This window comes from Monopterus albus, unplaced genomic scaffold (assembly GCF_001952655.1).
Source record: "Monopterus albus unplaced genomic scaffold, M_albus_1.0 scaffold29.1, whole genome shotgun sequence".
NCBI lineage: Eukaryota > Metazoa > Chordata > Actinopteri > Synbranchiformes > Synbranchidae > Monopterus > Monopterus albus.
The window spans coordinates 4119720-4132723 of record NW_018127909.1 but is presented as its reverse complement, the minus strand read 5'-3'; the positions used below and the strand labels follow the sequence as shown (position 1 = coordinate 4132723).

General features: G+C 39.7%; 1 protein-coding gene across 2 annotated transcripts in view; it reads right to left on the bottom strand.

Annotated features, from left to right (window-relative positions):
• The window catches only part of nt5c2b (5'-nucleotidase, cytosolic IIb), a 24858-nt gene that overhangs the window by 9481 nt on the left and 2373 nt on the right, over positions 1-13004 (bottom strand). The window contains exons 2-4 of one of the 2 annotated variants that reach the window (XM_020596114.1): positions 12075-12194; positions 6640-6713; positions 345-462 (exon numbers count right to left, since the gene is read on the bottom strand). In XM_020596114.1, coding sequence (XP_020451770.1) covers positions 345-462; positions 6640-6713; positions 12075-12175 — 293 coding nt within the window. In that variant the 5' untranslated portion in view covers positions 12176-12194. Of the gene's footprint in view, positions 1-344; positions 463-1384; positions 1455-6639; positions 6714-12074; positions 12195-13004 lie in introns of those variants that run through there. The other variant, XM_020596115.1, reaches the window with a different exon arrangement.

The following is a 13004-nucleotide window of genomic DNA, read 5'->3' as shown; positions in this document are numbered from 1 at the left end:
TTTACTATGTTTAGATACTGCTTGCAGCCAATGATGCATGAAAATCTTTGTATAAGATGATGTTCTGGGGTAGGACTGGATAAGTCTGACTTCTTCCTACTCCATTCAAACATGTGCTGGGTATAAGCAAACTGATTCTGGATTAGCAGTGGTTGGCTTTGTGTAATTATGTGTGTGTGTTGATGTCATTTGTTCTGCATGTTTGAAAGAATAAAATCAAATCAAATAAAAAAAAATCAAATCAAAGGTTAGAAGGTTAAAGGGACTAAAATGATATAAGACGAGGCAACAGAAGAAGCAGCTGGTCATCGTGATGTCCACATGTAGAGGTGTGATGGTCTAACCTGGTGGGAAAAGATGGGTCGTACACGAAGCTGAGCAGCTCCTGGGGGTAGCCAATGGAGACCAGACGCTCCACTGTAAGCTCAAAGCCTAGGGACTCATACTCCGGTGACTTGTACACTAGAAATTCAACACACATATGCAGTTCATTCGATTTTACCCCAGTATAAGCTCACAATGCACACTGCTACAGTACAGTCCATGTTATTTTACTGTAGCGGTTAATTTAGTTCAGTCCTGGCCTGCTAGATCTGGTGTGTCAATGTTTTTCCATTAATAAACATCCATTAGGTGACTAACATTGCTATTATTTTCTTACTGCTTTTTAAAAATACCACACACATCTTTTCAAATGCAATTTCAGCCTTCATTAGTGTAGATTTTTTTGTTTTGTTTTTAAAGGTTTTTTTTTTAATGAACAGAAATGCACCTACTTTTTAAAAAGTTTTTATTTTTGTAAATATTATAAACTGAATATATTTGGGCTGTGGACTGCAGTTAAAAAACAAACCATATGAATATTTGTGACTGGCATTTTTGAGTGTTTTCTGACATTTTAAAAATAAATCTAAAATATGACCAACTTACTATTTGACAATGAAAATGAATGGTAGTTTTAGCCCTAAGCTGAATATCCTTGGGTATTTCAATGTTGGTCTGAAAAATGGTGGGCTCTGGTACTGTGAGAAGAAATTTGGCCTTTAATATTTAAAAAACAAAAAATTTGAAAAATGTGCTAAATTACATACTGACAGGTGAAATTTTTTGTACAGGGTGAAATCAAGTCAACAGTGACACCCCGGTGTAGCCTGCAAAAGATACCTCTACTTACTAATACCAATAATGACTAGCCATTAACATGGGTAGAGCACATGGCACACAGTACATGTACATATAACATAAACACTGTAGTATCTGTGCAGTTGAACAACATGACCTGTGGGTGTAGCTGTGATTACACAGCAAACAACATTTCATCAGAGATGCCATTCTGTCAGTGGAGGGAACTCGTGTTACACGTATGTGACTTGTCCAAGGCTACCTCAGTAATGTAGTAGTGCTGTCTCAGTATTTTGAAATCAACATGATATCACTCTCCAGTAGACCCCGACCTACACACACACACACACACACACACACACACACACAGAGAAGCTGGGTTCAAGTGTGAAAATGAAAAATCTCCCAACTTTTCAACAGCAACTCTAATGTGCCCTGCTGAGACTAACTAGATCCCACTGTGTCACTGCAGGAGTCAGACGCTTACCCCAGGATCAAACCAAAGGCAAGGCAGAGGTGGGCTCTGAAAATAAAAACACTGAGGCTGACAATAGGCTGGCAGATGATTAAAGGGATATTTGACACTAGGAAAAGAACATGTCATATGTTATAAATAAAGAAATGGAGACTGCCCTTATGTTGCTGCCTGCTGTCTACACTTTCAGTGTGGGGTGTGGAAGGCCCCTGGAGGGGAAGATATATTGGCTGATGATGCTTGGATGGAGGACAGTTAGTGGGGAAACAGCACTGCAGGACAAACAGGAAAACATCTGTGTCCACCTCTGCAAAACACATGCGTGCACTTGTGTCTCATGCTGGGTTATATGCAAAAGCATTAGTGTGCACTGAGTTACAGGAACATTTTAGGTTCAGTAAAGCTTTGTCTTTTTGCTGACACTCCTACTCTGTAAGCCTGAGTCAGTTTCTGAATTAGAATCACGTATCCTTGTGCAGTTCACCCCCCACAACCCCCGCCCCCTTGCTGTGGTCTCACAGAAAGCTGAGGGTTTGGGCCCTCTGCCCAGAGCACCATACACCAGCTAAACAACATTTCCTCCTCCTCTCTCACTTGTCATATCCCTCTTGAAGCTTTGAGGCACTACAAAGAAACCTATTTTAAGAGCAGTTTCCCCTCTCTGTCACTGTTGCTGTCATCACTCTGGCTGTCTGTAGTTCACTGGGTGACTCTCTTTACATGTCAACGTTTTTGAGACTCTGATGTGGTACTTCCACCCACACAAACAACTGAGGATGTATAACTGTCATTTATGCCATGTTTCCAATATCAGAACCTAACGAGCGATTATACCCCATACTTTCCTTAACCATCACCAAGCATAGCCTCCAGGGAAGATGCGGACCATCCTGCTTTGTATTTCCACTTTACTGTCTCTGTGTCGGTCTCTGTTTAGAGGAAGGAAGGGCTGCTGCTCTCTCTGTCTCTCTGCTGTGAGTTTACACAAGGTGCTTGTAATGCTAATGACTGAGGTGTGAAGATGTGGGTATTTAACCAATCACCAGCGACTGCTTTGTGTGCACGCACCCTGTCGTCGTACACAGTCCTGGTGCTTGATTTTAGTATTACCTCCTGAGAGGTGCTGAAATTTAGCACCTGGAACGCACCTCCAAAGCCACCGAGTGTAGCGGAAACAAAAGCACTGAGCATGACACGTTTCGCTAGGTTCCTATAATGGAAAAACCTCTTTAGGGTCAGGAAGTTGTTTTATTACATAATAATTAGAAAAGACCACTGTGAGGCTTTATTGACTATAGCTAAGACACAAACTGTTACAGCTACTCAACTGAACTGATCTGAATATAGGTTCAAAACCATTTAAGTCATGTCTAAATAAGCAAAAGACAAAGGTTAAAATTTGAGGGGAGAAAAAACATCTTTATATAGTGATTATCCAGAGAAGTTAAAAACTAAACTACAAATTGTTTATTTCATACCCCTAAAACCCCTCAGAATTTGGGAAACCTTTATTATTTTTATATTACCTTAAATGTTTGTGTCTAAATAAGCAAAAAACCAAAAGGAAAATTTAAAAAAAAAATCTCAAGATACTGTTTGAGATTAAGAGAAAAAACCAAACGAGCTTATTATTGTCTCTTTATATCCCTTCAAACTTTGACTTCAGACCTTCTGTAGTTTATTATATTAAATTTGTATGTCAAAATAAGTAAAAATCAACAATAAAGTTTAGAAAAAGACATAATTTGTTATCATTTAATAAAAGTTTAAAACAGTAAATTTGATTTCTCACTACTCTGGGTTTCATCAGATTTGACTGACAGTGTCATGGAAATGCGTGACATCACTGTTGTTTGAGCCCCCCCCATTTCAGACCAGTGACAATAGACACAAATTACAGAAAATGTCCCTTGCAAAATAAAGGAAACCCCTAATTTTGACAGACCTTGAAAACCACTGTGGAATACCATACTGACCATTGGTTTTACAGAGAGGTGACTTTAACAACTCTAAAACCACTTTACCTCTGAGCAACTTAAAAACAAGCCCCCCTTAAAAACTCCCCACAGACATATTACACCATGGCTCCAGTGTATCCTTTCGCAAGTAACTCTAGAGGCCCCTCAATATTTCAAATGTTTGAATGCTTGAGCAATAGTCAGTGGAGCGGCTGGTAGATATTTTTCCACCGAAGCCACACAAGGGGGTGCAGTCGTGGAAAGTACTGTGTTTTAGCAAATATGGCATCAAAGCAAATGTTACTGGAAAGTTGTGTTTACAACATTTGTGGACAGGCTGGAAGTTGTATGGTTTTTTTGCTGTGTCCTTGACTCTCTTGCATTTGTGTTTGCTACGGGTCCTTGCTCTGCTGCTGTAAGCCCCTTCTCATATTTCTCATGCTGTCAAGCAAACACAGATGCACATGCATGTCCAAATTGCCTTAGCTTCAAGGATCTGTTACCTTGTGTCCCTGATGAGATTACTGCCAGATAATACTACTCCCACTGATCTAATTGCTGAGTGTGTGTGATGCTGCTTTAGAGTTCACAGGGGCCTACATGTAACATGGACCTCTCACACACACAAGGTAAACTGCCAGCACCCTGCTACTAATAAACTAAACCCAAATCATATTATGTGTCTGACACAGATTTCATCTGAACCATGTAATACAGCGGTCTTCAGTAGAAGCCAACCTTAACCGTTGTAATTCATCTGTGGCCACTACTATGCAAGTAGGCCTTTGTCACAGATTTGTATGACACTATCAGGCATACACTGGAAAAATGAGATTACTTAAGCACAGCCTCAGGGACCTACATTCCAGCCAAGTCTGTTGGAAAACTAGGACAGTGCAATCTGTGCCTCAATATGAGAAACAAGTTGTACCGACTATTATGTGACCCTTTTAGGAGTACAAAGAACAGATGAGGCAATGCTGTCTCATACAATGTTGATTCAATTTGCAAAATCCTACAAACACGACATTTGTGTAAAAATTCTAACTAAAAAACTAAACTTGGAGTTTTGTATGCAAGGGTGATGAGTTGAGATCAATAACTCATCAAGGGTGATGAGTTAAGATCAATAATTAGATCAGAAATGCGTCACAGCACCATCACACAACATGAGTATCATGGGTCATGTTCTTCCTACCCTCATACACAGATACCAAGCTTCACTTCTTGCACTTGATGAAGTGGCAAGCAAACAGACTGCTCAAAATGTCAGTATTTAAATAGATTTATGTTTGCTCTTTGTTTTGTAGTAATTTATCTGAAAACTTATAGGCAGACAACCAACCACACTCACACACACTCCTACAGGCAGTTTAGAGTCACCAATCAACCTAAGCTGCACATCTTTGGACTGTGGGAGGAAGCCAGAGCCCCCGGAGAGAAGCCACACAAGGACAGGGAGAACATGCAAACTCCACACAGAAAGGCACTGGGTCGGCCAGGGCTCAAACCTGGGACTCTTTTGCTGTGAGGCGACAGTACTAACCACTGCACCACCATGCCGCCCATAATTTAACAACATTTAAATTAAAATGTGATTACAGTTGTGGAGCTGTTTACTTAAGATGGGAGTACTGTCAATCAAATTTGGCCCCCACTCCGAGTCCTGAGGGGCCAGAGTAGCTGAGTTATAGAATGCTAAAATGTTAACACATTAACCTGAACTTTTATTGTTGCTTAATCTTAAATATTGCACATTACATAATATTTAACGTTTCCATCTGTCGTAGGAGCTCTGTCAACACTTAATGATGCCAAAGCTTAAGGAAAACAATTTTGAAAAAGCTCATACTTAAAGCACTTTGCACACCTGTCCTGCCTAAAAACACATGCTGCAGTCGGCGAGGTGCTGTGGGTTAGCAGCAGCCATTCTGTCATTCTGAAGTCGATGGAACATGTCTGTGGTACAAACCTGAACACCCACCAAAGATACATGATATCCACACCTCTAGTGAACATTAACACCTGGTTATGAGCTCGCATAAAGAGAGCCATGTCAACAGCTGAGCGTCCGTGAAATCTTCTGCATTCTAAACGGGGACAGGGGATCGGAGCCTGACAGGGCCTATGAGTGATCCCCGTTCTCAAGGGAGCTATCACTGATGAACTCCAAAAAAAACCCCCAAAAAAACAAACATGACCTGCTTTTTATATAGAGGGCAGATTTATTTATAGAGGTGGAGAGACCAAAAACTGGAGCTGAGTCACAGAACAAAGTGGTGTGAAAAAGCTGGATATTTCTGGCCTGGTAGAAAAGTAGGTAAGGACAGTAGGAAAAAGAAACGTTTATATATGGGGAAGCTGTACCTAACATTTTGTTATTTGAGTGCTGCCTGTCACCAGCTTGGACATAAATGATAGTTTGTGTAAAGCAAGCTGCAGTTTGGGGGGAGGTGTAGACTTCAACACCTACGCTAATTATGCACCTTCAAAGGAAGTTTTAAAAAAAAAAATAAAATAAAAACAGGGATCTGATTTGCTGATCCCATAAGTGGCAAATTTACTGACACCGACAAAATATTCCAATTAAAACATCCTTTCTGATTTTCCCATTTCAATGCACTTTCATAGCTACATTTGATCTCTGGTCACAGTCAACGTGAATTTTTCTAGTGACACGTTCTTTTCAATAAATCTGCATTATTGCCATGACAGCAGGAAGGACAAGCAACCCTGATAGTAACCCTGATAGCCTGCGTACCAAAACGCTGTGGCTGGTGTGATGTGTGCTTTTATTTATATGATCAGAGAATTGATTTTCTTTCAACTTAAAATGAATTACTGTAGGTAAGGTCTTAAAAAAGACATTAAAATAATTAGCAGAAACTGATTTAAAAAATTCAACCTCACACTTGAGAGACCAGAAACAAGCAAAGCTTTTGTATTCATTCCTCAGTTGATTACTTTATTGATTACTTGATTATCTGAACTGTCCTCAAATTCCTGTTGATCAACCAAACAATAAAGCAAGCGTTCTGTTTTAGCACTAGCGGTGATAAGTTAGATGAATGTGTGTCAACTTACCCGCTAAAGTGTAATCCATGTCAAAGCCAAAGCACTTAATCTTCTCCATTGCCAAGCTTCTGTTGACAAACACTCTACAAAAAAACAAGTTGAGGTAAATGCTTTAGTTGCAATGCACTCATAAACAATTGGATTTGCATTTACAAGAGGAGATGCTATTTTCTGAGGAAAAGATTTACTGGAGCTTTTTTCCCATGCGCTGAATGGCCCTACTGTAGCTGACATTTGGGGTTACAGCAGGGCTATTCAACAGCCACCAGAAGCAGCACCAAAACATTGCTACTATTCAGTAGGTGAATTACACACATATGTTCTTTGTTCAAACTTTTCAGATAATTAAATGCTTTGCTATCCCCATTAATTTTCCCGGTTTTGACTTTGGGATGAGAGTTTCTGAGCAATCTGATAATCTCATATTGTTTGGTCAAAATGTTTTTTAACATGAACATTAAAGTAGCCCTCAAGCTGCTATTTGCTTTTATGAAGCATACTTTGGTTTCCTCCCGTGTTTTTGCTAAGCCAGAGTTTTGTTTTAGAGAATGAAAACAGTATATGAGAAAAATATCCTGCATTTTGTTTTTGCCAAAAACACAAAGGAATGAACATCAGACATCCAAAAATAGGAAGCCCAGCTTACTGTCATACTGTTTACAGGCACCTAAAGGACTGCCTGAGGGAAATACTGCATGTGCCGCTGTTCACAGAGAACACCGGCACATATTAACCATTGCCTGGCACAAGCTTAGCTTTTGAAGTCAAAATTAGAACTGAACGCCCATGAAATGCTCAGCACATATTTCTGAAATTACACTTTTGCAAAGGCATGTGGCATGTTGTTAAACAAAATCAGGGAAATGTAAAGCAACACCAAAATATTTTGCTATGATGACGATTTCTACATGTCTCTCTGCACATTCATTCTTTGCTGAAGTTGCAGTTCTTTAATGATGTATCACAGTTTGGGTGGTACTTCTCAGTGACCAGCCTAGATCAGGAAATGGACATTGACAGAGACTGCAGAAAAGAGCCAGTTGTGACAATATCTGAAATCAACTAGTGTCACAACTAACTTGTGAAACAACTTTTTTTGTATTTTACACATACAGTACTGACAACACTAAATAAAATGTCTGACTTTATCGGTACATAAGAACAATAAGTAAAATTGTGCCATATGATTACATTGTTGTGCAGCACTAGAATGAACACAGATACAAAGAACTCAAAAATGAAAACCCCCAGCCTTGAGTTTAGTTGCTGGTAAAAACCACAAGACATTAAAACTCTACACCACAGAACAGTAAAACTTAAAAAATGTGAAAATCTTCCAGGAAACAGCTCCACTATCTTAACTCATAAATCAGCCAGGAGCCTGGGGGCCCACAGTGAAAGACTGTTTACATAACTCTGACAACATCTGTGACTGAGCTGAATGATATATTACATATTGCCACAAAAGTCAATATTTAGTCATTCTAGAAATAAGATATACATCAGTTAAAGGGAAATCAAAAATGCCACACTTAAAATAGCTATATTACTTGCACCTAACAAGCTCAAAACCGACATGTCTGACACTGACTGACAGGCAATTGAATCTGTGACAATGACCTCCTCATCTTCACCAATCTCTAAATGAGTTGTGAAATACCTGGCAGCAGGTCCATAGTGAACAAGTTCCCATTTAGATCTGTGTCCAGCAGATGACTGGCGATGCATTCTGTGCAAAATTAAACTTCAGCTTAACTCTCCGCTGGTCTGACCTGCTCCACAGGACAGCTCTGAGCCATAAACAATGAACACCCCTAAACCCCCACCCCACCCCAGCTCCCTCCCTCTCTCTCTCTCTTTCTCTCTCATTGCTTTCTTGCCATTCGGAAATTTTCCTACTTGTTGCAAGAATGATCGTGGCCACTCCGCATCATTCTCTGTTGTTGTGTGCTTTCAGTCGGGGATGATGTTGTTGTTGTTGTGCCGCATGATGTTTGTGGGCCCTCAAAGACATCCAGAACCATCACAAGTCAGGTGGCATCAAGCAAGCAAATGGCAGCTGCTCGCATCACTAAACACAGCAGCTAGGCAGCTAACAATTATGGTCATTAACAATTAAACATTTGCTCTGTAAAATGTCAAAAAACTGTGAGATATCCATCACAATTTGCCACAACTAAAAAAAGCAATAGTCAGAAATTCAATGATATTCTGGTGATCAGTTTACTAACATAGAAGACTAATAAAACCAAAAGAATATATATTTTTTTTTTTGATAGATCACACAAGGGCAGCAGATTTTCTCATTTTATTTTTTATCACACATGAATGCACTTCATGGAAGGCAAAAGGACAAGTGCATATCTGTTTGTGACCCTTAGTCACTATGAAAATAGTTGACATTTAAAACCACAACATTTATGGCATTGATTTTTTTTTTCTTTTTTAGGGGTCACAAATATAAAGAGAGCATTCAAGTGTTCGTTATTCAAGAGTATTCAGATTGTCCAGATATAAGAAGTAGCAAAAAATCTATTCGCTCAAATTAAAGTAGTTAAATTGTGACATCCAAATTAAATACAAACTTGAATATTGGGGCTACCAAGAAATAGCAACAGCATCCTTCAAGTTCACAAGAACGGCAATATCATAGTCTCGATGCTATACGCGCATGTGTGTGTGTGTGTGCTTTATTTTGCTTCCATAGGAAACAACTTTTTTTTAAAGCTGGGGTATACTGAACAACCAAAAACAAATGCTCTTCTTTACTGTCAACATTTCTCAACACTGCATGGGCATAAGCCTTTTCCAGTGAGGGTTTTAAATCTAACTCCTTTTCCATTTTGTCACGCTGCTGTCATTCCACATGGAGCCTCTTGCTGGACACCTGTGGGCGGTGTAGAAAAGGACACCAAAAAAAAAAAAGATAACTTAAGTAGGATGGTGCCTGTCCTAAGCTCACCCTTGCTGACAGTGGGTAAAAGGGGGGGAGGTGAGGGTGAGTGGGAATGACTTGATTACTGTAGTCAGCCTCAACTTTGGTCCTGCTGACAACCGCAATGACTCAAATAGTTTACATGTGCCACGCCTACGACAGAATCCCTTACGACTTTTAGTCCATCATGGGTGCAGCTGTGCAGCAATCTGCAAGATTTTTTCCACTGTGCTCTAATCTCATGTAGACAGTGATTCAACACCCTGAGATAAAAGATATATCTGTGCTGAGCAGAGCCATCAGCTCTCTGCTATGTGATAAACATATCTCCCTGTCAGGCCGCATTGTTTTAGCTGAGCTCTTGAAGGAAGGTCTTGCGTGTGAGATATGAGATCCGTCTTAACTCAATCTCCAGAGGCCTGTTGGAGGCTGGGTGATCTATGCCAGCACAGCACACACATCCCTTACACAAACCCTGTGAGCATCGCATGTTATATAATGGTGTGGAAGAACAGCAGTACCCAGTGGACATGTGTCTGAGTGGGGCAAACACTAAACAACAACACATTTGATGAGTCTGGCAAGACATTACTCCTTACACCAGAATTTCCCCCAGTATGACTAGTGTTTCCAGTCAACAAGCACAGAAACAGGAGTGTCTGTTAACACTAAGGGTCTCCCACTGTACGAGTTAATAAACCAAGTTCGTCACATCTGCACAATGTTGTGTTTAACACAAACAAAGCTTAATGTGATCATGTTTAACAGGCTTCAGCTTCATGCATTCACTGCCTGCACAGTCTGGCGACATTGTGCCATGAAGCAGATAGGAATTTTACATAAACAGCCAGAAAAAAATCACTTTGATGTAAAAAAAAAAAACCTGCTTTATACCCCAAGTCAGGTTTCAAAAGAAGTGGCCTATTGCACTCTCTGTAACACCTAATGAGAAGGACTGAAATATGGGCAACAAATACACAAATAAAGACAAAGTGCACTACAATACCCTTATTAATGATCGGTTATTAAGTGCTTTGCCTTTAGAAAAATATAAGAAATAAAATTACTATAATGTTGGGATGCTGCTGTCCAAATAAAAGCCAGGAAATGTCAGTAAAAGTAAAAACTACAATGGAGTAAATAAGTATTCAACATGCCAACATTTACTTCCAGTGTAGTTACTCACATAAAATTAAGACCAGAAATTCTGTATTAACTCAATAAGCCACAGCTAAAGAAATCATAGCCGTCCAACCAATAAAAGCTTTGTGCATTAAATTGGAATTAGAGGGAATAAGTACTGAACAAGCGCTATGAACCACTGAACCAGGCGATTCCGCCTGTCTCTCCTGTGCTAAGCAGAACCAGATGGGTAGGCACAGGGTTCTCCCAAGATCTTTGCCTAAATAATTTAGAAAGACTTTATATATCTGATTGAAACATAATATGACAGACATCCTGGTCTATATTACTCAGCCCTACACAGTGGACATAGAGAGAGACACCCTCTTGAAATTTGTCTGTTCACTGATGGTGAGATGGGTGACTAGAAAAAACAAAGCCACAGGCGGCATCAGATCTAACTCACACAATGATTAATAACAATGCCAACAGTCTTCAGCTGCTTGTTTACCAGTGGTTAGACCACAAAGTGCTCCTGCTTTCCTTCACGGTTACTGTGCAAATCTTTCATTAGACCCCGTCTGCCATTGATAAATCCCAAACTTTGCTGAACAAACGGAAACAGATATAATAGATAGACAGCACATGTTTATTTTTCCAAATGAAATCTTTCAAGCTAAGAGATTTGTTTCTTTTCAGCATATACTTTGTTCAAAGTCGAACATAATAAGTCAACTTCCAGCAACTGTCCTCACTGCTGGTGTAGTTAGGCCAGGCTGTTATGCATTTGTACATCTTTGTTATTATAACCAATTCATCTACAAGTTTGGCACAAACCATTTAAGCAACATGTTAGTTATTTCCCCGCGTTGTTTTGCCATTTAAGCAACATGTTAGTTATTTCCTTGTGTTGTTTTAACCCTTCCAAATTAGTAGTGACTGATAGACATTTATAAATATTGGGAATCAGCTTATGACTCTTTCATTAATTTATTCTGTATTCTTAAATTCCTTTAACATTGACAGCTGAGGTAGAATTTACTGAAACGTATATGTATATGAATAAACTCCTAAGAGTCACTGTAGCCTCTGACGCCAAACTGTCCGGTCGTAGTCTCAAAGTCTGAAGATAGGGTTATGGTAAACAGTGCTTGCTGGAGTTTATTATTCAGAGAGAGAGAGATACTGTAAAAGACCTTGTTCTCATTACAGTGTGGTATAAGAGACTGGTGGAGTAAGGAGAAGGTAAGCAGATCCTGTGATGTGCTGGTGTTTATGTAGTTGTGCTTCACCATAGAAAGTCAGGAAGCACAATTTGTACCATGAAGTACTGGTATATTTACAGATGTGTTAGTCTTTCCAGAGCACCTTTGCATTCATTTCTTACCTGTGGTAGGGTTCTCTCCTGTATTTTTTCATTGCCAGATGATCCATGTTGGCAGGCAAGTCTGCATAGTTCTGCAGTCTGTCACTCCATGAAGTGGTCATCTTTAAAACTTTTCAGTGTCTGGGGAGAACAGCAAGTCACTGAACATCAAGGTTCTTCAGAAAACAAATGTACAGTACAGTGAAAAGTAGCTAATATAGTGTGGAAGAGAATCTTAATTTGACATGTTTAATTCAGTGACGTGCGGTCAGGGGAGGCAGGTGAGGCAAAGCCTCCCCTGTCAATCTTGAAAAGAAAAAAAAGTTAACCATAAAATATAATAAATGTTAATATTTGTCGGCTGGTGTGTGTTGTAGGCCCTTTTGCCGTTCGAATCCGATGTTGAATGAATCGAGCATTTCTACTGTACCATTCTGGAGAAAACTCACATTCCATGTGCAAGATTTGAAATCCAATACTGGATTTAGCAGGCACTTGATGAGAAGGTGCCGTGGACAAAGAAGCTGTGTGAGAGGTGGCAAGGGGAGGAGAGAAATGCTTGATTCGTTGTGTGGTAACCTGCGGGTCATGTAGAATCTATAAATGATGTCCTTATGCTGTAAATATTTTTAAGTGTTTTTATTAGGCTTGAAAGTTCATAAATAATACAGCATTGGAGTTAAGGTATTTTATTTTGAAAATCGCGAGCGTTGGCCCGTTTCAATACCTTTACCGTAAATGTAAGTATATAGAGTATAAAGGCGCACTTCAAATTCTAGCGCGGCTGGCTTGACCACGGAAAACTGAACAGCGGCTGATTTGACCGCAGTGTTCAAATACATGGAGGAGATGCGTGATGAGGCAGCACTTTGCTGTGCCTCTCGGTGGATCGTGTAATCCTCACAAACTGTATGCGATGCAAATAGTGTGTCGCTGTCCCTCTATATATCA